General features: G+C 38.0%; 1 protein-coding gene and 1 pseudogene across 1 annotated transcript in view; both read left to right on the top strand.

The window, feature by feature from the left end:
• Nucleotides 1–247: 247 nt before the first annotated feature.
• The window catches only part of Zc2hc1b (zinc finger C2HC-type containing 1B), a 44,768-nt gene continuing 18,523 nt past the window's right edge, over nt 248–26,492 (top strand). Inside the window, exons 1-4 of the mRNA XM_047559157.1 lie at nt 248–311; nt 5,355–5,416; nt 7,412–7,531; nt 8,150–8,288. Coding sequence (XP_047415113.1) covers nt 248–311; nt 5,355–5,416; nt 7,412–7,531; nt 8,150–8,288 — 385 coding nt within the window. The remainder of the gene's footprint in view (nt 312–5,354; nt 5,417–7,411; nt 7,532–8,149; nt 8,289–26,492) is intronic.
• LOC124987956 (nuclear transport factor 2-like) lies at nt 12,359–12,719 on the top strand (annotated as a pseudogene).

Here is a 26,492-nt window from a genome sequence, read left to right as displayed (position 1 = left end):
TTTGATTCAGGCATGAGTGTTAGTTGGCATGAATTCAGTGCTATTGGGTCAACAATACATATTAAATAGATGTCTCTTAAACAGAAATGCACATTAAGTAAGGGTTTGTATTGATCCAATGTCAAACATTTTTGTTTGGCCTGAGATCCACAGAAGCCTAACCCTGCATTTCTGAGCAGTGGTTCAGTATTTACTAATTCAGGGATACGCCGACTTTATAGGACCTAACTACCACATTGAGAACGCCATGTACGTGAATAAGTATCTGTACCTGCCTAGCTACCTGTTTTGCTATAGTCCCCACGCCTTGCGTTAGTGAGTGTGTAGACCTCTCCAGAGGTGAGATGTCTAGAGAGGCATTGAGGCAGTCAGAGGTTGTCCAGAGGTTCCCCAGGGGGTGTGGGGAATGCCGATTCAGATTTCCTCTTGGTTCTCCATATCTTGACACTTCATCCTCATTCACCCTGCACCAGTTACATAGAGCTTCTTGGTGCCCCAGGGTTCCCGTGACTTAGGTTGTGTGGTGTAATGTGGCTCTCAGTTCTTCCCACTGTCCCCTGGGAAGCAGATTTTGAAGTAGCTCTAAGTCTTCCATGTCACTTACCTTGTCTGTCAGCCTTACAGATTCCAGGTTTTCTGTTGTCTTTTCTTTCTGCCCTCATGGTTCTTTGTCCATGCTGCTTCATCCCTTTACTGCGGTTTCATTGGAGCTTGGTGGAGAAAGCAAAATTAAATGAGGCGTTCCGTTTGCTCTCAGAACTGAATAGTTTTAATTCCTTGTCTCATTTCCTGACTCGTATTCCCTAGATTTAGTTGATAAATTGAGGCACTGTGCCAACACCTGAACATAGGGCCATGGAAGATGGTGATGTTGCTAACTATTTTCATGTTCTGGACTGCAAAGAACCTAAGAATTCTTTGCTGACGTGAATGAGAAAATGTCTTCCTTCTCTACCATGCCATGTATTGCTAAAAGCATTTTTAACTTCCAGCTCAGAATGGGAGTATCTAGTCAGAATCAAGTCAGAGTAGAACTTTTTATATTGTATTCCTCATCCTCTTCATGTTTCTTATAAAGCTTTTGAGCTGAGATATTTATAATGCTTACTTTTATTTTTAATGTAAGCAAAATCACTTTTTTCCTTATTTAAAATTTTCAAATATCATAAACAAACGTTTAAAAATAATAGCCACCATAATAGTTGACTAAGTATGAATCCAAGTAGAGAGGGAAAAGATAAAAACAGCTGTTGATGCCAGGTGTTATGGATGCCTGCAATTCTAGCAACTTGGGAGGCTGGGGCAGGAGGATCACAAGTTCGAGGCCAACATCAGCAACTTAGCAAAGCCTTATCTGAAAATTTAAAATTTATTGATAAAGAGCTGGGAATGTAACTCAGATATAAATAACACCGCTGGGTTCAATCCCCAAGTATGGAGGGAAGAGAAGAAAGGAATGTTGATACTTACTGTTATAGAACATTTTCTATCTCAGGGGTTCTTCTATATATATATTTTTAAATTTTATAGTTGTAGATGGACAGCATGCCTTTATTTTGTTTGTTTATTTTTATGTGATGCTAAGGATTGAACCCAGTGCTTCCCACATGCTAGGCAAGCGCTCTGCCATTGAGCTCAGCCCCAGCCCCTTCTATATTTTTTTGAAAGTTACTCATTAATTCTGAGTTTAAAAAGTAATTCATAATCTTTGTAAAAAAAAAATTTGAAAATGCAGGAAACTAGAAAATAATCATGTTTATTCTTACTCCCAGAGGTAGTTTCTATGTATGTGTCTTTCCAGGCTTTCTTTGTAAATACATGAATGCATTAAGTGTATGAACATTTTCCATGTTATTCTCTCACAAATCATTTTTAATTGCTATATTTTTGTTTTTAGTTGTCAGTTTGTTCCTGTAAAGGACCAATCAGTGTGATTATTTGCTTGTCCAGGTCACATGGTCTCTGCTACAACTATACAACTCTGCTTGTAGTGTAAAAACAATAGATACTAAACAAATAAGTATGACTGTGTTCCATAAAACTTTATTTACAAAACACGATCCCAGATTTGACCTACAGGCTTAGTTTGCTAACCCCTAAATAATAATTTTAAATGTTTTTTGGTCATGATTACAATTTCACAAAAAGTTGCAAAATAACATGGAGTGATCTCATGTGTCCTTTACCCAGTTTTTCCCAAGTTACATCTTAACTACAGTACCACATCAAAAGCAGGCAATTGACATTGGTACAATGTGTTTGTAGTTCTAAACATTTTTTTGTTGTTGTTTTGATAATACTGGGGATTGAACCCAGAGTGACCGTACCACTGAGCTACAACCTCAGCCTTTTTATTTTGAGGCAGGTTCTTGCAAACCTCCTTGCCTCAGCCTCCCAAGTCACTGGGATTACAGATGTGAGCCACTGTGCCCAGCAGTTCTATACCATTTTATAACATGCATAACCACTACCACCAAGGAAATAAAGATCTATTCCATCACGTGAAGATCTCCCTCATTCTACCCTTGTCACAACCATCTTCCTCCCCCACCAACAGTTCTTATCCCTTGACAATCTAATGTTTTCCATCTGTTTAATTTTGTATTTTGAGACTGTTATGCAAATGGAATCATGCAGTATATGACTTAGAAATTGGCTTTTTTCCCCTCAACATTTATCCATCCATCTATGTTGTTGCAATTTACCAGTACTATTCCTTTTTATTGCTGAGTAATATTCTAGGGTATGGATATACCACAGTTGAACCATTCACCTGCTGAAGGGCATTTTGGTTGTTTCAAGGGGTTCTTTTAAGTACCTATAGTGATCTCCTTCCATGTGATTCAATGTATGGTGCCAAAATCTATGGACCTCTTTGATCTCCACACTCAATTTTGCTGGCGGAGGAGGTGTTACTTCTTTACAGACAAGCTTCCAGACTTCAACAGTAGTGGTTCATCTGTATCTAAGTTTTGAATTGAATCATATTGTATCTTTTATTATTTTTTTCTTTTTTGTAGGGGGGGGGCGGGTATTGCACCCAGGGGCACTTTACCACTGAGCTATATCCCCAGTTCTTTTTTGTTTTGTATTTTTTTGAGACAGTGTCTCATTAAGTTGCTGAGGCTGGTCTTGAACTTGTGACCCTCCTATCTCAGGCTCCTGAATAGCTAGGATTATAGATGTGAGCCACTGGACCTGACATATCTGTCATTTTATACTCATTGAATTAATTAAAACTCATTGATTTAAACCCAAGGTCATCGATTCTCTAGGAATTTCTAGTTGCTTTGCAGGTTACATGCTGCCATTGTAGATTTATGACTGTAGTGCTGGTTGAATTCATATAGTCTTAATGCTTGTTGATGGAGACTCTGGTTCAGGTCACAGTGTTACCCGAGATCTTCGAGACATCTCCTAATCTTGAGCCTCTATTTTCTGTTAAAATAGTACCAACCCTGTCTCTCAGAAGTGCTGGGAAGGCAGAGGAGAGAAACAAAAAAGGTGTTTGGGGAAAAGGAAAACACCATATAAATGTTAGTCATATTCATAAAAAGTTATCCTTAACAGGTATTTTTTAAAAAACAGCTTTTTACATTTTATTAACAAGTATGTGGAGGGTTGGGGTAACTTTGCTGAAAATAAAATGTAAGACCCAGTTTTAGAGTCCAGAGGCCAAAAGAGTGGGGGGAGAGAGGTGGGAGAGAGGTGTTTTTGCGTGCTGAGATGGATGACCTGAGTTGAAAATACAATACCAATTAACAGACGTGAGAAAAAATCGTTTAAATCAACAATGTCTGTAGCAGGCTACCATCTGCTTCCTGTTAACCAGACCTTCCTTTCTCAAATTGTCTTCCCCTGGTTTCCATGACCCTGTTCTCTCCTGCTTCTCCTGGCTTATCACAATCATTTTCTTGGCCCGTAAATGTGAGTTTCCCTGCGGATCCCCTCTGCACTTCTCTTTCCATGACTCCTTCCCTGGCAGTTTCTGCCTTGACTTCATTCCTCAAAGCCTGCATCTGTGTGTCTCACCCTGACCTCCCTCCTTTCCCTCCTGCTGGCTGAACGACCAGATCTCAACTCAGTGCTTCCAAGGCTGAGGTCATTGTCCTCCCTAAGATGGCCTCCCTTCAGCTCCCTGCTTCCATCTGCAGCCCCATGTCTTCTCAGGCCTTCTGCCTGTAAGCCTAGCGTGGTCCTCGAGCTCGCTTCTCTCTCTGCCACAATCCCCAACCCCAGTCTAGTCATGGCACAGATTCCTTGACACTGTGTCGCCCATGTCCACTTCCCTTTCCATTTTGGGCCTTTACTTTCAGCTTTTAAATCAAACTCCCTTCTCACCACCTCTCCCTCCCTCCTCATCTTTATCAGGTGACTCTTCCAGTTGAGTCTCTGGTTGTTCTCCTTATTTGTAAAGCTAGAATATGGTTCTAATATCAAATTTCCATGCTCAGACCTCAAACTCCTTTTTAAAATCTACATACTCCAGAGAAACTGAAATGAAGTCAGTCACATAGGAGCCTTTAGAAGTTCAGCATTTCGCTTTTCTCTCGATACTTTTCTAACCACTTTTAAAAAAATAAGTTGTCTTCCTTTTTTTTTTTTTTTTGGTACTGGGGATTGAACCCGGGGGCACTTAACCACTGAGCCACATCCCCAGCCCTATTACGTATTTTATTTAGAGACAGGGTCTCAGAGTTGCTTAGCACCTCACCATTGCTGAGGCTGACTTTGAACTCTCGATCCTCCTGCCTCAGCCTCCCGAGCTGCTGGGATTACAGGCATGCACCACTGCCCTCAGCCCATCTCCTATTTTTCAATGTTGAACCCACATGTGATTTCCCTCATTTCCACAGAGCTGCATACAACAGATATTTAATTTATTGAATGAAGGAGTGGCCCTATGGTAGAAATTCAGTTCTTGTTTGGCTTATATATTCAACCAGGACTTACTGAGCACTTCACTATGGGTTTTTTGAGGCACTGGGGCTATCATAGGCACCTAGGCCTTCAGCCTAGTAAGGAATCCCAAAGATGATGATGTTGGATCATTTATAACTTTATTCTAAGTACTTGCATCTAAAGCATATCTATTTAAGAATATTTGAAATGCTAAATAATTAGACTCTGGTTGCCCAAAGGTTATGGAATTTACTTGTTTAGTAAAGCGAGAAATTTATATTAGCAAAGGAAAACAGGTGAGATTACGAAGGATCTTTCCAAGAGGAGGAAGGAGTGGTGGAGAGGGACAGGACTGAGTGCATCAGGCCATTGAGGCCACTTCCTGTCAGTCATTTCTTCTCGGCCAGGCCATTCCATGAAACTAACATAATGTGCTCTTGAATCTTATGCAGATGGCAATCAGGAGTTATTTCCCTGTGAAGTCTGTGGAAGACGCTTTGCAGCAGATGTTCTGGTAAACATGAAGACATTTTGTAGATGTGTTTCATTGGAGTTAAATGAACTGTCAAGTCAGTGCGGAGGTGGTGGTGCCAAGATTAAAGACAGATGTGGAGCGGGGAAGCAAGGAGAGAGAAGTGCATAACCTGTGGCCGCCAGGCCTGGGGGACACCGAGGCAGGCTGATGCTGCCACGTAGGAAAGCCACCCTATTTACCACGGTCCCCCTAAAACCGGGCCAGATGGAAGGGTCTTGGCACAGCTGATGATCCCTTGAGAGGTTTTGGCTCTTCCGCCTTTTCTTTAAGCATCAAAAATTCAAATTTCAAGGCCAAAACACCAGGGAAATTAGCTAGACTAGAGGAATGAGCATTGAATTTCAGGCATCTGGAAACTTGGCTCTTAGCCGCAAATTTGTCACTAATTCTGACAAGTCCTTTAGCCTTCCTGTTTTCTGCTTTGCCACGTATACAGAACCCTCCAATTTCAGGGGTTTTATACCATTTAAACAAAATAATGCACAGATGTAAGGCCTGATCCAAATTCTCATTGTTAACCAGATCTGAGTTGTGCATCAAGTTCCCTGGTTGATGGCTATCAAGTTGAATAAAAGCTTATTTCAAAAATTAGGGGGTAAAGCAGATGGTAGACCCCAATGTTATAAAGAAAGTCCCCAGAAAGAATATTTTTTAAAAAAATCGAAGATGATAATGCAATCATTGGTCAGGACATTTCAGATGAAGGACACTTTTATGGAATGTAAAGGATTTGGACTAGAAACTACATTGGGAGGCTATAAAATGAGGGTGGTAGGTTTTACTTGTAAATTTTAAAAATAAAATATCTGCTCTTCTAGTTAGCCATGGTTTTAGCTCCTTGAAAGCAGAGCGGGGAGGGAGCTCACAAGGCCTGCTGTGGCCCTGTAACTCACTGCCCTTGCCTTTGCCAGCTTGGAGCTCCACCTCCTGAGGGTAGTGAGACTAGGAGGTTCATTTGCAGAGGGATCACTGAATGTCAAGTATGTCTTGGTTGTTCTGCATTTCACTCCCTAAGCCTATCTCTAGGCTACAGGGAGCATTTGATCAAGTGATCAGATTTGTTCTCCTTCAGTTTAACATCAGAGAGCTTATTCTTAACCAGACACAATGATTTTTTAGAGTCTGCACTTAGTTGAGTCTGGACAAAGCAACTTTGTAAACGATAGTTATTATGTGGTACATATTCACCAAGGAAGAGGGTGAAGAAGCTGATGAGGCACAATAACTGACTCTATGGAGGTGGTACCTAGGCAGAGCTCTATGTGTTCTCCAGTCCTTGTGCCAGCAATGGTGAATACTTAAAGGATTACTCGTTGGAGCAAGAACACAATGCCCATGTTTTAAAGTTAAACATATGAAAGCAAACTTGAAGTGTCTTTAGCTCTTGTGTTAGCCTTCCATCACTCTAACACAACGTGAGATCATCAATTTATAGAGAGACAAGGTTTATTTTGGCTCACAGTTTTGGAGGTTCCAGACCACAATCAGTTGACCCTGTTGTTTTGACCTTGTGGCAAAGTAGCACATCATGGCAGTGGAAGCATGTGTTGTAGCAAAACCACTCACCTCATAGCTAGGAAGCAAAAGAGAGCAAGGAGGAAAGGACTGTGTCCCACAGTCCACTTCAAGGATGTGCCCCAAATGACCTACAGACCTCCCTACACCTTTAATCCCTAGGCTCCATGACTTCCCAGTAGAACCATTCTGAGGACCAAGCCGGTAAGGCCTGGAACTTTGGGAGATATTCAAGATCCAAGGATCTGTGAAGAGCCTTTTATTGTCTTTGTCCAAACACAATATCTAGTTATGTGTAATATGGCTGAAGAGAACCAGATAGATTTGCTCTGCTATGGTCTGAGAGTTAAGGATGATGTAGGTTCTGAAGGAGCGAACGGGTCTCTACGGTGGGGCTAGGCATCAAGAACTTCATAACGTGTATTTTCAAAATTTCAATCCCTTCCCTTCCTTGTCTAGGAAAGACATGGACCAATATGTAGAAAACTCTTCAACAAAAAGCGTAAACCTTTCAATTCCTTGAAGCAAAGATTACAGGGCACTGACATTCTCACAGTGAGGAAGACTCCTCAGTCCAAGGTACGAGCAGTATCTTCTGACTGTTCTGTATTACAGTAAGTACATTTAAGCCCATTCCTCAGTTTTATGGCTTCATTTTTGCTTGATAAGGCAGTGTATGTCATTTAGGTATAACTTGCCTTTATTCTTCTCTTTATAATCTTGCTCACTTAGATTTCTAAATATATTTCAGACATTTTCCAGATGTGTCAAAAAAAAACTTGTTTATGCTTTCATTACAGTGGTTTTAAATCTAGCAATTAAGAAAGTCACATTTAATCTTGCATTTGTCTTCCTTTAAAGTTGTATAGCGTGTTTTTCTGATTATTGTTATTATTATTTATTTTTCGTAGCACTAAGAATGGCACCCAGGGCCTCACGCGTGCTAAGCAAGCATTCTTCCACTGAGTTACATTCCCTAGCTCCAGATTTTTATTTTCGTTTTTCCTTACAATTATTGTGACTCATAGACTTTATGACTGTAGTTTCCAAATCTCTTTAAGTAGAGCTTTTGAAAAGCAAATTCTCCTTTCTCTCCAATTTCATAGTCTCAGTTCTGTAAATTCAGATCCCAACTCTTTTAAAAATTGTAATGGAGGGGTATATAGCCTACAGTAATATTTGTTGGTTTTCTTACAGCCTCAGCCTGTAAGGAAATCTAACTGGAGACAGCAGCATGAAGACTTCATTAATGCAATTCGATCAGCAAAGCAGTGCACCCTTGCCATTAAAGAAGGCCGGCCTCTCCCACCTCCACCCCCTCCAGCCATCAACCCAGGTGTGTGCACATTTTGGTTCACTTTTTTTTTCATGGCGCTGGGGATCAAACCCAGGGCCTTGTGCATGTGAGGCAAGCACTCAACCAACTGAGCTATATCCCCAGCCCTTGGTTCACTTTTGAGACTCTGCTTGGCTTGTTTTTTTTTGTTTGTTTGTTTTCGGTACTGTGAATTGAACCTAAGGGAGCTCAACCACTGAGCCATATCCTCAAACCTTTTTATTTTTTATTTTGAGACAGGGTCTCACTAAGTTACCTACAACTTTTCTCAGTTGCTGAGGCTGGCTTTGAGCTTGCCATCCTCCTGCATCAGCCTCCTGAGTTACTGGGATGGCAGGCATGTGCCACCACACCCAGCTTCTGTTTGACTTTCAGCCAAAGCATCATGCCTTCTACATACTCTAAAAATGATAGTAGCAATTACATAGTAGTGATTTTATTAATTCTATAAAAGCAAATATATGTGTATGTATATACATATATACAGTATGTATATATATATATGTGTGTGTGTAATATATATAGTATATATTATCATTTTCCCCTTCAATTCTGCATAAAGATTCTGTTTCTAATTCTATCTCAACATGAGATACCACCGTGCCTTTGTGATGTCATTATGTGACTTCAGGGGACACCATTTACATTGTGGCTAAGAACAAGGAGCTGTACAGAACTGTCTAAGCAGTTTCACAACAGTTCCATAGGAGTCTTAGATATCCATGGCTCTTTTTAATTTTTTTTTGGTATGATTTAGTGGCTCATAGTTTTGTTATTCCAAACTTTTTATTTTGAAATTTTTCACATCTACAGAAAAGAGGAAGGAAGAGTATTGTGGTTATACCCATATACCTTCTACTGACATTTGACAGGGTTGACATTCTCTCTCTCTCTCTCTTTCTCTGGCAGACCATTTAAAAGTTAAGTTTCAAGTATCAGCACTTTATCCTTAACTATTTCAATATGCATCTTTTAACATACGTACATTTTCCTACATAACCACAATACTTATTCTCACACTTGAAACACAGCCTCATGTTTTCCCAGTTATTTTAAGAATGCCTTTCAAAGCTCTCTTCCCCCCAGCCCGAACCACAATCCAGGATCCAGTCAAGGGTTACGTGTTGCCCTTTGTTGTCTTTTCCGTTTTTTAAAATCTTACCCTACCAGACTGTTTATCTTTTAGAATGCCTCATGTTCTATATTTGTCTGCTTGTTTAGTCATATTAATATTTAACTTGTTCCTCTATCCCACCTTTTTCAATTGAAAGTTAGAGCCTAGAGGCTCAGTTGGGTTGATTTCAATCCCTTATATATGATTTGCAAATATTTTTTCCCATTCTGTGTACTGAATTTTGACTCTCTTGATAGTGGCCTTTAATTTTCAAAACTTTTGAATTTGGACAAGTTCTAGTTTAATTATTTTTCTTCTGATGTACCTGCTTTTGGTGTCATAAAAAAAAATCATTGCCAAATCTAATACAATAACTCTTGTCCCCTGTGTTTTCTTTTTCTATAGTTTTAACTCTTAAAGTTTAAAAGAGCTTTGAGTTATTTGAGTTAATGTTTGTGTGTGCCATGAGCTAAGTTTTCAATTCCATTCTTTGACAAGTAGATAACCAGTTTTCTTAACACCATTTAAAGACTGTCTTCCCCTGTTAAATGCTCCAAGCACTCTTATTAAAAATCAATTCACTGTATATTTGAAGGTGTAATCTGGGCTTTCTATTCTGTCTCATTGGCTGATATATCTGTGTTTATGACAGTATCACACTATTTTGATTGCCATATCATTATAGTAAGTTTTGAAATCAGGAATTGAGTTAGTGCTCCAAAATATAGCCAAGGTGGTTCTGGGTTAGTCTGGGTTCTTTGAGATTTCATATGAATTTTAGAATTTTTTTCCCTATGTCTGTAAAAAATACCACTTGGGGGGTATAACAGGGATTTGATTGACCCTATGGATCATTTTGGGTGATACTGACACTTTAACAATATTGTCTTCTAATCCATGGACACAGGATGTCTTTTAATCTATTTATGTTTTCTTGAATTTCTTTCAGCAGTGTTTTATAGATTTTAGTGTACAAGTCTTTTACCTCCTTGGTTAAATTTATTCCTATATATTTTATTATTTTTAATTTTACTATAAATGGAATAATTGACTTTTCAGATTGTTCACCATGAGCATAGCATATAAAAGTGCAACTTATTTTGGTATGCTGACTTTGAATCCTGCATATTTGCTGGGTATATTTATTAGCTCTAATAAATATTTTTGTGGAATCTTTAGGGTTCTCCACATATTTGAGTGTCATCTTTAAGTAGAGATACTTTTACTTCTCTCTTTCCATTTAAAAATTTTTTTTTTAGTTGTTAATGGACCTTTATTTTATTTATTTATTTATATGTGGTGCTGAGGATCAAACCCAGTGCCTCACACAGGCTAGGCAAGTGCTCTACCTCTGAGTCACAACCCCAGCCCCTCTCTTTACATTTGTGTATGCCTTTTCTTTCTTTTTCATGCCTAACTCCTCTGACTAGAACTTCCAATATTATGTTGAATAGAAGTGGCAAAAGTGGGCATCCTTGTCTTGTTTTCCATTTGAATGTGATGATAGCTATAGGTTGTAATTTTTTATTTAAAGCATAAATAATAGCTCTTTTGGATGATCATATAACATGTGGGAATGAAATATGTGAAAAAAATACCACAAAGTTGAGTGAGGAAAGTGGGTATACATTGTAAGTTTGTTGCATTCTATATGAATAGGTATAGTATTATTTGAAGATAGGTTGGAAGTTACTTGAGTAACCACCCAAAAATATTGAGGTCTAGCTAATAATACAATACATCAAGCAGAAATGAAATGGGGGAGGAGCAATCTAAAAGAGTACAGGAAAAGAGGGGGAAAAAGAACAGAGAACAGATGGGAAAAAGACAAGTAGCAGGATATAGACTGAGCCTAGCCATGTGAATAACTGCATATGAGTGGCCTACAAATTCCAGAAAAAAGACCCGGATTGTCAACCTGAATAATAAATCAAAAGTCAACTCCATGTTTTTCATAAGACGCACAAGTGGCTGTGCTAATATCAAGCAAAACAAACTTTAGGGCGGCGTGTGTTAACAGGGATAATGATTCAAAAGATGTACTCAGCAGGAAGATCTATCAGTCTAAATTTTATATATGTAGTAACAGCTTTAAAGAAACAAAAACTGACAAAACTGGAGGGAGAAGCACACAAACTCACAAGTACATTTGGAGATTTGATTGTTGCTCTCTGAGTAACTAAGAAAATACATGCAGAAAAGTCAGCCAAGATTTAGAAAATGGGTTGGGGTTGTAGCTCAGTGGTAGAGAACTTGCCTGGCATGTGTGAGGCCCTGGGTTCAATCCTCAGCACCGCATATAAATGAATAAATAAAATAAAGGTCTATTGATAACTAAAAAAAAATAAAAAAATAAAAGATTTAGAAAATGAGTGGCAGCAACAGCTGGATGCACACCAATTTCAAGTCCACACGGAATATTCACCCACAACAGATCACCTGTAGGACCACAAAGTAGTTTTTCAGTAAACCCTTAAAAGTATTGAAGTCATACAGAATGTGTTCTCTGACTACTGTAAAATTAGAAATTATTGAAAAAAAATCATAGGGAAATTTTCCGAATATCTAGAACCTAACAAGTCTTTTCCTAATAACCCTATCTAAGAAATCACAGGAGAAATTAGAAAATATTTTTTAACTTAATGGTAATTAAAATATATTGAAACGTGGGATGCAGCTAATGTGGTGACTAAAGAGAAGTTTATAGCTTTAAATGTTAGGGAAAAAGAAAGGTTTAAATCAATGACTTAAACTTTCTCCTTAAAAAGCTGGAGAAGCGCCTGGGGTTTAGTTCAGTTAGAGCACTTGCCTAGCTTGGGTTCAACCCCAGCAATGTGAAAAAAAGAAAAAGAACAAGTGAAACCTAAATTGAGAAAAGAAGGCAGACTGCTGGGTTGCCACCGTCACGCCGCTGCTGCCATCCTGCCAGCCCCTCGGGTCTCCGTGACGCTCCAGAATGAGAGACGAGCCAGTTTGGGAGCAGACTGGATCCAGCTTCATTCAACATGACTACCAGTTATTTGATAATGACAGAACCCAACGAGGCACTATGTATCCTGACGCTTCATGCCTTACGTGGGAAGGACAGCAGTTCCAGGGCAAAGCTGCCATCGTGGAGCGGTTGTCTAGTCTTCTGTTCCAGGAAATCCAGCACAGCATCGCAGCTCAGGCCATCAGCCCACGCCAGCTAGCTGCGTCTTCAGCGTAAAGGCTGATGGGGACCCTGTCGTGCGGCTCCCCCAGACGTCCCCATTGAAGAACATCAACGACGCTGGGTTTGCACCAATGACGTGCTCAGGCTTGCCCTGCACAACTGACCTCCTCCTGGCCAGGCGCTCATGCCGTTTCCTCCTCCCTCCTCTTCGCAGTACCATCCCATTCCTCCAGGTGCTCCAAATCGCCTACACACATGAGCAGGGCCACAGTGGGAGTGGGCACAGGGCACTGCTGCCACCAAGGTGTTGTGCAAGGTGTTGTGGACACTAGACTAGTAGCATCTGACAGGAGAAGTTTGTGTTGTGCCAGCGCATGCCTTGGAAAGACTTAAGTTATGCAAAAGCTTGTCTTTTTTTTTTTTTTTTTTTTTGTAGTCTACTGACAAGTTGCTCTAGTAACCCAAAGACGTAGAGAAAGCAGCTGCCTCACCGCCCAGATATTGATTTGTTCAGATGTTTCAATACCTCAGGATACAATAAAACGATGAAAATTTCCTTAAGAAAAAAAAGAACATATAATTCGTCATAATAACAAAATATTTTTTTAAAGCAGTGACCATCTCAAAAGAGAAAAAGGCTTTCACAAAGTATAACACCCATACATATTTAAAACAAAACAAGAAACTTATCAGTAAAGTAGAAAGAAGGAAACTTAGTCCGTAAAGGGCATTTTTAAGAAATCTACAGCTCATATCACACTTAATGGTGAAAAACCAAACACATCTCCACAAAGATCAGGAAGAAAGCAAAGATATCTATTCTGACCACTTCTATTCAACACTACTAGAGATGATACCTAGTGTAATAAGGTAAGAAATTGTGTGCGTGTGAAAGAGAAGAAGAGAAATTGGAATGATAGAAATGAAACTATCTTTATTCGTAGACAACAGGATTATAAAGAAGTAAATGTAGCAAACTAAGGAATTACAGTAAAGCTATTAAAATTAAAGTGAATTTAATAAGATTTTGGGATATAGGATGTACACAGTGTTTTAGTCAGCTTTTTAGCTGCTGTGACTAAAGGACTTGACCAGAACAACTGTAGAGGAGGAAAAGTTTATTTGAGGGCTCATGGTTTTAGAGCTCTTAGTCCAAAGAAGGCTGACTCCATTCCACAGGGCTCGAGGTGAGGCTGGATGTCATGGAGGAAGAGTGTGGCAGAGGGAAGCAGCTCATATAATCAGAAAGCAGCAAGAAAGAGACTCCACTCTCCCAGTACAAAATATATACCCCATAGCCTCGCCCCCAATGAACTTCCTCCAGCCACACCCCACCTGCCTCTACTTACCACTCAGTTAATCACATCAGGTTAATTAACTAATTGGGTTAAGCCTAATCTAATAATTTCTCCTCCAAACCTTGCATTGTCTCACACATGAACTTTTGGATGTACCTCACATCCAAACCATAACATTCTGTCCCCGGCCCCCAAAAGACCACAACCATCTCACAGTGCAAAATGCATTTAGTCCATTCCCAAGAGTCCCTGTAGTCTCAACAGTTCCTAGATTGCTCAAAGATCAAGTCCAAAGTCTTCTCTGAGGCTCAAGACAACCTCGCATTGTGAACTCCTGTAAAATTAAAAGCAATTTACAAGTATCCAATATATAATGGCACAGAGTAAACATTTCCATTTAGAAAAATAGGGGCATAGAAAGAAGGGATAGGACCAAAGCAAGACTGAAATCCAGCTGGGCAAACAAGTCTCGAAGCTTCACGTCTGGCATCTGGGGCACATGGTATGGTGATGTTCTGTCCAAAGGGCTTGTGTAGCCACACCCCTGTGTCCTTGTTGGTGGCAGCCCAAGTGGCCTTTCTGTCGGCTTTTCTCTGCTCAATTCCTACAACTTTCCTAGGATGATGTCCCACATGACTGGCATTTCTTAATCTTGAGGGTCCCCACTGCAGCTTTGGCCTTCTCCTCAAATCTCCACACCTTATCTTCTCAGGGAGCGCCTGCAGGGACTCTGACCCTGCTGCACTTTGTCTGACTTCCAGGGCTTACCTTTGAAATCTTGGAGGAAACCTCCATGAACCCCTCTCTCCAGCCTCTTGCATTCCTGCAGAACCAGCACCACATGGTTGACACCAAGGTCTACTGCCATCTCAAGTAGTAGCTAAGCCTCCAGTACCTAGGTGGCCGAGCACATTGGAAAACTTCCTAGAACCACATGTATAAGAAGGATTTCCCACTGGTCTCTTCTCAAGAGAATTTTCACCTTTATTCCCTTGAGCTTGAGATGGGTGTTGTCTTGCCAGCTCCTGAGATTCTTATTGTCTCTAGGCAAAATCTTTAGCATTTCTTTAGTGGCAGTAATGTCTTTAACAACTGTAACTTCCCTAGCCCTACTTTTACTCCTGTCTTTCAAGTTCAACGTTTTCAAATATTTCTACTCTGCTTTCTGCTCCTGAATATCACAATAAACTTGGCTAAAAGCTGCCAGCAATATCCATGCCACCGTCTGAATGCTATGCTCCAAAAATTTCTTCTACCAGATTAAGAAGTCCTTCGCTTTTAAAATAAGCCTCACAGAAAGTCTCAGGACCCAGGCAAAATGCAGACAACTTCTCAGCCGGAACATAATAAGAATGACCTCTAGTCCAATTACCAATAGTGTCCTCCTTTTCCTCTAAATTCTTTTGAGCCCTGTCTTCACTGTCCAGAGTCCTATTGGCATTCTGGTCTTCTTGAGCTCCCACCAAAATTGGCCATTAAGCTCTACTTACAATAATTTAAAGCATTTCCAGCTTGTACTCCTAAGTAACTCAAAATTCCTCCCTCCAAATCTAAAAAACTCAAAAAGCTTCTAAACCATATAGTCAGGTAACTTACAGTAACAACCCCACTTCTCAGTACCAATTTCTGTTTTAGTCAGCTTTTTCACTGCTATGACTAAAGACCTGACCAGAACATCTGTAGAGGAGGGCTCATGGTTTCAGAGGTCTTAGTTCATAGGCAGCCGGCTCTATTCCTTGGAGCTCGAGGTGAGGCTAAAGAGTGTGGTAGAGAGAAGCAGCTTCCATCATCAGGAAGCAGAGAGCATTTCTACTCTCCAGATACAAAATATATACCCCATAGCCATACCCCCAATGAACCACTTCCTCCAGCCACACCCAGCCTGCCTCCAGTTACCAATCAGTTAATCTCATCAGGGATTAATTCACTGATTAGGTTAAGACTGTAACTCACTCACTTCACCTTCAAATCTTTTTGCATTGTCTCACAGTTGAGCTTTTGGTGGACACCTCACATCCAAACTATAACACACAGTGAATTGTAATTTCATCTGCCAATCATAAACAATTTAAAAGTGAAGTTAAAAATACTATGTATAACAACATTTAAAAAATTGAATACTTAGTGATATGTTTAAAAAATATGTGTAGGACCTGTAAAATGAAAAGCCTAAAACATTCCTTCCAGGAATTAAAGACAACTAAAATCAATGACAAGATTTACTGTTTTCATGGTTCAGGAGAACTTAGTATTTTATTGTAACATCAATTCTACCCAATTGATCTTTGGATTCAATTTAATTCCAATAGAAATATGTGCAAGTTTTATTTGCTGAGGAGGAACTGACCAGCTATTTCTAAAAGCATGTGGAAATTAAAGGATCTTAAATAGCCAAGAAAATTTAGAAAAAAAAAAAAGAAGACAAAATTGGAGGACTTACTATAATGTTTTGGTAATTGTGATGATTGGGTATTAGTGTATCAAATAAACAGGTGATAGAACCTAGACATAGAATGTTCAAGGTGGCAGAATAGAGGAGGTTGTTTTCCTGCCTGCTGCATGGTGTGAAACCATGAAAGTAGACAGGTAACTTCTCAGCAAGGTGGGGGGAAAAAAAGGACTTTACTAGAAATTAATACTGGGCATTCAAAACAGATTAGGGAGTCAAGAAATTGGATATAATAAAATAAGGAAGAAATTCCCAACACCTCTGCTGCCACCACTGCCTCAGCGCTCACCAGAGCAATCCCCTCATGAGCGAAGTGGGGGGGATAAGGGAATTAAAGGAACCCACATTTTTAGGAGGCCTATGGCATGTCTGTTATGGAGAGAACAGAGATTAAAGATATTGCCTGACTAAGCTGAAAGCTGTGCTGCGCCACTACCCTTACACAGGGAAGAAGCTGCATCTCTCTGGGCTGTCACAGATAACAGAGGAAGGAGCCATTTTGCATTTGTAGCATGGGGGCTAGCAGCTGGGGGAACGAATTTCTGGCAAACCTGAGCTGAGACCAAAATATGGGCCCACACTGCATGACATAGAGAGTACTTAAGTGACCAGGAGAAAATTACACATGGAGAGGGGCTTACATAGGGTAATACAGATCATGGAAACCCACCCAACTCTACCTCTACCCCTTGAGTCCAGTAGCTCAAAGGATGGGCCAACTGGGAGAGATGCACCCAGCCAGGAATTCAAAGAGGTCAGAGCAGGAGTGATTGAATTTGGAAACTGAACCTGAGAGACCAGGAAACATAGAGTCCATGGGTGACTGAGAGGTCTAAAGATTGGCTTCTCTGCCACATGAGTGGAACCCAGGGGAGATTCTTGGGGTGCGGTCTCCCAGCATGGACCAGCAACTTTTGGACGCTGGAGGTGTGCTGATTTAAAATCTTAAACCAATCACCAATCGAATGAAGAACCTGGAACCTACCTAAACCTAAACCCTACCGCCAGGAGCTCTGTCTACAGGATTTCCTTTCATACTCCAGTGAACCCACCCTGAGGATGGAGCAGACATCACACTAGAGCCCACCCCACATATCACTGCTGAGAAGGGAAGTTGAGAATTTTTTGAACTCCAATGGAAACAATTTAACTTTCCTCAAGATTTTTTTTCTTTTTTCTGATTAATTATAACCTGAATGGTACATGGACACTTAATACATATTTGTTTCTTTTCTCTCATTTCTAGCATTTTTTGAATACTGTTATTTTTCATGGATCAGCATTTTGAGGACTAGGATGTTTGATTAGTATATTTCAGTTATGTTTTGTACTCTTTATAATTTTTTTAAACTTTTATTTCATATATTTTTTCTCACTTATCTATTTCCCTTAATTCTTTTTCTCTCTTTTCTTCTGCTAACAGCCAAACTCTATTGTTCTCTCTTTTACTCATACTCTTCCTTTTTTACTTTTCTTTTCTTTTCTCCTTGCTTATAATCATCTCATCCTATATCACTCTGTTCTTGCTCTGTTCATCATTTGAAATTGTAAACCCTTTTGCAACTTACTATATTACTAAGGGCAATACCTGTTCACATCATTTCTGTTTATTGTGATAATTAACATTGTAGATATCATAGCAGGAAATATTTGGTTTAATGCTGTATGTTCTTTGCATTGGTTATTGTTAGTATATGTCTCCCCCTAAACTTTGAGTTACTGGAAGTCTTCAGTGACAATGTAAGTCCACAGGTTAGAAACTCTACTGCCTCAGATCCATACTGTTAAATGGTTAGACACACAAACAACATGAAAAATCAAGGGGACAAATTGTCCCAAACAAACCAAAATACTTCAATAATAGAATCCATCTACACCACAGTGAAAGAAATGTCAGAGAAGGAGTTTAGAATGTTCATTATTAAACTGATCTGTGAGGTAAAGGACTATGTGAGGAGTGCAATCAGAGAAAATATAGGAAGTGAAAGATCACTTAATGAGGAGAGAGATTCTGGGGAAAAAAAGTCAAGCAGAAATCCTCAAAATTAAGGAATAAATAAACCAAATTAAAAATTCAATAGAAAGTATCATAAACAGACTAGACCACTTGGAAGATAGATTTTCAGGCAATGAAGACAAAATATATAATCTTGAAAACAAAGTTGACCATGGAGAAAAGATGTTGGGACCATGAAGAGAAATTTCAAGAAATATGGGATAACATGAGAGGACCAAACCTATGATTTATTGGGATATGTGAAGGGTCAGAGACACAAACCAAAGGAAGGCACATCTTTTCAATGAAATAATATCAGGAAAATTTCCCTAAACCTTAAGAACAAAATGGAAAATAAAATACAGGAGAATTCCAGGACCCCCAGATATACAAAATTAGAACAGACCCACACCAAACACATTATTATGAAAATGCCTAACATACAGAATAAGGATAGAATTTTAAAGCCTGCTAGAGAAAAATGATAGAGGTTACATTTAGAGGTGCACCAATCTGGATCTTAGCTGATTTCTCAACCCAGACCCTAAAGGCTAGGTGGTTATGGAATAATATATACCAGGCTCTGAAAGATAATGGATGCCAGCCAAGATTACTATACCCAGCAAAAATGAGCTTCAAAATTTATAATGAAATATAAACCTTCCATGGTAAACAAAAGTTAAAAGAATTCACAACTAGAAAGTCTGCACTATAAAACATACTCAGTAAAATATTTCATGAAAAAGAAAAATAAAATTGAAAACCAGCAAAGGGAGGAACTACACAAGAAGAAAAGTCAATCAAAGGAAGAACTAATTCAAATTAAAAACCAAGAATAAATCAAAATGACAGGGAATAAAAATCATTTCTCAATAATAACATTGAATATAAATGACCTAAACTCATTAATTGAAAGACATAGACCAGTAAGTTGGATTAAGAAACAAGACTCAACAATATGCTGTCTCCAAGAGACTCACCTCATAGGCAAAGATATCCACAGACTGAAGGTAAAAAGATGGCAAAAAACATACCCTTCACTTGGATCTCATAAACAAGCTGGGGTTTCTATCCTCATATCAGAAAAAGTGAACTTTGAGCCAAAGTTAGGAGGGTCAAAGAAGCCCATTTCATACTACTTTAGGGAAATTATACATCAACAAGACTAAAAATCTTCAATATTTATGCCCCAAACAATGAAGCATCTATGTACATCAGACAAACTATTCTCAATTTCAAGAATCAAACAGTGGGCTGGGGTTGCATCTCAGTGGTTGAGTGTTTTCCTAGCAAATGTGAGGCCCTGGGTTCAATCCTCAGCACCACATAAAAGTAAATAAGTAAAATAAAGGTCATGTCCATCTATAACTAAAAAATATATTAAAAAAGAATCAAATAGACCACAATACAAGAATACTGGGTGACTTTAACATGCCTCTCTCATCACTGAATAGATCTTCCAAACAAAACTAAAGAAGTTATAGAACTAATAATAATAATAATTTACCCTAAACAGACATATAGAATATTTCAACCATCAATGACTGAATACACTTCCTTCTCAGCAGCTCATGGATTGTTCTTTAAAATATACCATATCTTAGGCACAAAGCAACTCTTAGCACAAATACAAACAAAAAAATAGAGATAATATCTTGCATTTTATCAGATCATATTGGAATGAAATTTGAAATCAACAGTAAAATAAAAAATAGGCACTACACTTGGAGACTAGATAACATTCTACTGAATGACCAATGTATAACAGAAGAAATTAGGAGTGAAATTTTAAAAAATTACTTATATGTAAATGAGAATAGTGGCACAGCATATCAAAAACTATGGGACACTAAGAAGGTAGTTCCAAGAGGAAATATTGTTGCAGTGAGTTCATTAAAAGAATAGAAAGTCTCTAAATAAATAACCTAACTTTACATCTCATAACCCTAGAAAAAAGAACAAATCAACACCCAAAGCAGTAGAAACAGGAAATAATTAAAATCAGTGCTGAAATCAATTAAACTGAAACAAACAAATGAAAAACAATTCAGGGCTGGGGAGGTAGCTCAGCTGGTAGAGTGCTTGCCTTGCAAGCACAAGGCCCTGAGTTCAATCCCCAGTACTGAAAAAAAATTTTTCAAAAAATCAACAAGTTGGTTGATTCAAAAAATGGAAAAGTTGGTTCTTTGAAAAAAAAAAAAAAAGGAATAGAATTGATAAACCCTTAGCCAAGCTAACCAAGAAAAAGAAGGAAAATACTCAAATTACTAAAATTCATGATGAAAAAGGAAATACCACAGATACTACCAAAATACAGATGATAATCAGAAACTATTTTGAAAATTTATACTTTAATAAAATAGAAATCTTGAAGACATCAACAAATTTCTAGAGCCATACTACCTACCCATATTGAATCAGGAGGACATACACAATTTAAACAGATCAATTGCAAGCAAAGAAATAGAAGATGCTATCAAAAACCTACCAACCAAGAAAAACCCAGGACCAGACAGATTCTCAGCTGAGTCCTACAAGACCTCAAGGAAGAATTAGCACCAATACTCCTCAAATTATTCCATGAAATAGAAAAAGAGCGAACCCTTCCAAACTCATTCTATGAGGCTAGTATTACCCTTATGTCAAAACCAGACAAAGGCACATCAAGGAAAGAAAACTTCAGACCAATATACCTGATGAACATAGGTGAAAAAATTCTTAATAAAATACTGGCAAACTGCATACAAAAACATATTAAAAAGATAGTGCACCAAAATCCAAAGGGATTTCATCCCAGGGATGCAAGTTTGGTTCAACATATGGAAATCAATAAATGTAATTCATTACATCAACAGACTTAAAGACAAGAATCACATGATTATCTCATTAGATGTAGGAAAAGTATTTGACAAAATACAGTATCCATCATGTTCAAAGCACTAGAAAAAGTAGGGATTGTAGGAACATACCTCAACATTGTAAAAGCTATATATGCTAAACCCAAGGCCAACATGATTCTAAATGGAGAAAAACTGAAAGCATTCCCTTTAAAAACTGGAACAAGATAGGGATGCCCTCTTTTACCACTTCTATTCAACATAGTCCTTGAAACCCTAGAGAGAGCAATTAAACAAAAGAAATAAATTAAAGGGATATGAATAGGAAAAGAAGATCTCATACTATTTGCTGATACCAGCTATTTGCTGATGACATGAATCTATATTTAGAAGACTCAAAAAATTCCACCAGAAAACTTCCAGAACTCATAAATGAATTCAGCAAAGTAGCAAGGTATAATATTAACACCAATAAATCAATTAGGTTCCTATACATCAATGATGAATCAACTGAAAGAGAAATTAGGAAAACTATCCCATTAACATTAATCTTAAAAAAAAAAAAAAAAAAAAAACCTTGGGACTCAATCTAACAAAAGAGGGGAAAGACCTCTATAATGAAAACTACAGAATACTAAAGAAAAATTGAAGAAGACCTTAGAAGATGGAAAGCTCTCCCATGTTCTTGGATAGGCAGAATTAATAGTGTCAAAATGGTCATACTACCACAAGTGCTATACAGATTTAATGCAATTCCTATTAAAATTCCAATGATGTTCTTCATAGAAATAGAAAAATCAGTCATGGAGCTCATTTGGAAAAATAAGAGGCCCAAAATAGCCAAAGCAATTCTTAGGAAAGCGAAGCACAAGACATCATAATACCACACCTTAAATTATAATACAAAGCTATAGTAACAAAACAGCATGGTATTGGCACCAAAATAGACATGAAGACCAATGGAACAGAATAGAATACACAGAGACAAAACCCACATAAATACAGTTATCTCATACTAGACAAAAGAGCCATAAACATACATTGGAGAAAAGATAGCCTCTTCAACAAATGATGCTGGGAAAACTGGAAATCCATAGGTAGCAAAATGAAATTTAACCCCTATCTCTCACCCTGCACAAAATTCAACTCAAAGTGGATCAAGAACCTAGGCATTGGACCAGAGACACTGTGCCTACTAGAAGAAAATTTAGGACCATCTTTCCATCATGTCAGCTTAGGAACCAACTTCCTCAACAAGACTCCTAAAGTGAAAGAAGTAAAATCAAGAATCAACAAGTGGGATGATATCAAACTAAAAAGCTTCTTTACAGCAAAGGAAACAGTCAAGAATGTGAAGAGAGAGTCCACAGAACAGGAGAAAATCTTTGCCACCTGTACCTCAGAGCATTAATCTCCAGGATATATAAAGAACTCAAAAAACTTAACACCAAAAAAGAACAAATAATCCAATCAATGGGCATAGGAACTGAACAGACACTTCACTGAAGAAGAAATATGATTGGACAACAAATGTATGAAAAAAATGTCCAACATCTCAAGCAATTAGAGAAATGCAAATTAAAACTACACCAGGATTCATTCTCACTCCTGTCAGAATGGTAATTATCAAGAATAAAAGTAACAATAAATATTGGCAAGGATGTCGGGAAAAATATACACTCACATTGCTGGTGGGGCTATAAATTGATGCAACCCCTCTGGAAAGCAGTATGAAGATTCCTCTGAAAACTTGGAATGGAACCACCATCTGACCTAGTTATCCTATTCCTTGATATACCCAAGGACTTAAAACCAGCATACTACAGTGATAGAGCCACATCTATAGCAGCTTAATTCACAATAGCTAAGCTATGAAATCAACCTAGGTACCCTGCAACAGATGAATGGATAAAGAAAACGTGGTATATATACACAATGAAATATTACATAGCCATAAAAAAGAATGACTTTAGGACTTTTGCAGGTAAATGGATGGATCTGGAGACTGTCATGCTAAGTGAAATAATCCACTTCCAGAAGACAAAAATCCTAATGTTCTCTCTGATGTGCAGATGCAAACATACAACAAGTGGTTGGGGGAGAGAAGAATAGAAGATCATTGGATTAGACAAAGGAGAATGAGGGAAAGGGATGGGGATGGAAATAGGAAAGACAGTAGACTAAATCAGACATAATTTTCCTTTGTTCTCATATGAATATGCAACCAGGGTAACTTCACATCATGTACAATGACAAGAATGGGATCCTAATTAGAATAAGTTATACTCTAGGTATGTGTAATATGTCAAAATATACTCTACTATTATGTATATCTAAAAAGAATAAATTTTTAAAAAAGAACTTAGACAATAGAATTCCCCCCAATCTGCTTGTTGGTAATTTTCAAAGATGCCAAGGTAATTAAATGAGGAAAAGGATAGACTTATCAACAAATGATACTGGAATGATGACATCTATAAGGAAAAATGAACCCTGATTCTTTTACAGTATATAAAAATTAATTCAAAATGGGCTATTGACCCAAATGCTATGACTATAAAAGTCTGGGAAAAGAAAATTCAAAAAAATTGGTCAATAAGGATTTCTTAGGACACAAAATGCACTAACATTTTTTTAAAGGAATTTGGTAAATTGGGCTGCGCCAAAATAAAAATTTTCAGTTATAAGACACACTATTAAGACAATGGAAAGGCAAGCTACAGACTTGGAGGTAAATACTTCTAATACATATATCTGATAAAGGGCTCACCTCAAGAACATACAAAGCACTCAATAATGAGACTACCTAATAAGAAAAGACATGAAAGGTGCTTGAATAGACACATCGGGAAATAATAATCCATAAGCTCATGAAAAGATATTCAACATCATTTTCCTCCCAGAGATGCAAATTAAAACCATTGTGAGATACCACAACACGCCCTCTTGAATGGCTAAAATTAGACACAATTCAAGCACTGGCTAGAATGTGGAGCAACCCAAGCCTCGTTCACCACTGATAGAAATGTAAAATAGTGCAACCACTTAACATGAGTAGTATTTTCTTAACCACACACAACTGTATAGCAATTCCATTTCTAGATATTTATGCAAAAATATGTCCACAAAAAGACTTGTACACGAAGGTTCAAAGGTTTGTTCATACAGCATAAACCAGAAACAACTGAAAATGAATGTGAATGGATAAACGAAATGTAGAATATTTACAAAATGGAACACTTCTCAACAGTGAGAAGGAGGTGCTACTGTACATGCAGAAACAAGGATGTTCTATACATGAAATTACAGAGCAAATAAGACTTATCTATAGTGACAGGAAAATAAATCCTTGGTTGCTTGGAACTAGGTTTGGCAAAATATTTCCTGAAATGGGCCCAGAGGGAACTTTGTGGGGTAATGAAAAGGTTCTATATTTTAATTGGAGTTGTTATACAAATTTATATGTTTGTCACAATTCATTGAACTGTATGCTTTCTTCAGTACAAGCCTGTGTGTAAATTATTTCTCAAAAAGGTTCATTTGAAAAAACTACAAAAGAAACCACGGTGTAATCATAATATAAAAATCAGCTAAACTTCTAGTTCAGAAAATAATCTTCACTATTACTTCACTTTTACTATATACTAATGAAAGTGTAGTTTAAAATAAAGTGTTATCTGAGGCTGTTTGGTAGAAAAATCTGTGGCTACAATTTTAGGAATACACAAGTACTTTGGTAACAAGCTTCATAGAAAAAAATCTTTTATGAGAAATAGCTTCATTTTAAGATCAGAAGCTAGAGTTGATGACTACCTTATGGCTTTTTAATTGTATAAGTGAAACCATATCAGATTTTGTGCTGTGGAAATTTTTCTCATTATCAAGTTGGATCTAAAATGCAGGGATTAGTGTTTCTCAAAAAAAAAATTCCCTTTGCAAGGTCTCATTAAGAGTTCAACTTATTTTTCTTCCTTTTACATTTTTTATGCCAAACATACTTTTATAATTATTTCCTTGCACTTAACTATAATTTTATGCAATAAGTAAAATGATTATATACAATCTCACATTTTCATTACAATTTGATTATTTTGATTATACAGAGATTTTACATTGACCCAGTACTCAAGCTTAGTTACTAAAAAATTTAACACACACACAACTAGAATTATATATAATATGGCCTAATATGCATGAGTTTGCAAGTAATTTCCTTTTTTTCCAGACTGATTCCCTATTTTCATAATTTTTTGTAACGTATATTTATTTATTCTAGTTCTTACGGATTAACTAAATCTGCCGATAATTCAAATTTCCAGGATATTGTTATACTTTATAGGGACAGTGATGTATGATATTCATGATTAGAATTATTCTGTGAGGCCTGGGACATTTGGTCACCATGTACATGAGCACATAGGGGTCTTGATACAATGTTTGCATTTTAAAATGATGTTTGTTTTCTACTTTGATTTTATTTGTGATTTGGCCACAACATTTCTCATAAGAAGCCATATGCAATCTGACTTTTTAAACATTGTCTATTGACATATACAGTACCTAGGAATTTTTACAAAAGCACTATTGATGGAGGAAGAGAAGTGATTCCAGTTGAGATGAGGATAGAACAGGTACCTCAGTCACTCCAAGTTTAGATGATTGCTGTAGAAAAATACTTTTCCATTCTCAGAATATTTGACATTCAACATAAATACAACGGGCAGTCCATACCCGCCCCTACAACTGGACTTCATGTCTCTCCTGTGCACTGCAGAGGACCTGGTGCTCCCTCCTCCCACAGCTTATCCCACCAACTGGTAATTGCCTCTTTGTCTCATCGTCTCTGAGATTTTGGGGGACAGGAAATGCACTTCAACCCTGTTGCTCCGTGGGGGCCTGGAGTGCCATGCACATAGAGGGTGTCATAGATGAACAGACAAGTGGGAATAAGAGAGCACTTCAGTGGTCATAGTCTTTGCCCTGACCTAAGTAGGGTTTCATGGGCAGGTAGCAGGATTTCTGATGTAAGACTTGAGTTTCAAGCTGATAAAACCAAAGAAATAACCACCAAGTGAAGCGCCAAGTTCTAGATGGGTTTTCTACAGCATGGCGAGTTCTGAAAGATGACGGCACTTTCTCTATTAGCTTTTTCTAAGCAGTTACACTCCTTGACCTGTTTCCCTGTGGCAAGAGCTGTCATTTATAAAACACTCAGTAAGTTCCAGCCCTCCTCCTGTGCCAGCCCTTGTGTGGATTATCAGTTAACTTTCACAACAACTTGATGAAATAGACCATATGTATGTGCTGAGGAAATGGAAGCTTAAGGAGGTTGAGTAACTCGCCCAAGTTTACACAC

Source organism: Sciurus carolinensis, chromosome 7, assembly GCF_902686445.1.
Source record: "Sciurus carolinensis chromosome 7, mSciCar1.2, whole genome shotgun sequence".
Classification (NCBI taxonomy): Eukaryota; Metazoa; Chordata; class Mammalia; order Rodentia; family Sciuridae; genus Sciurus; species Sciurus carolinensis.
The sequence above is the reverse complement of the archived record's forward strand: the minus strand, read 5'-3'. Positions and strand labels throughout refer to the sequence as shown.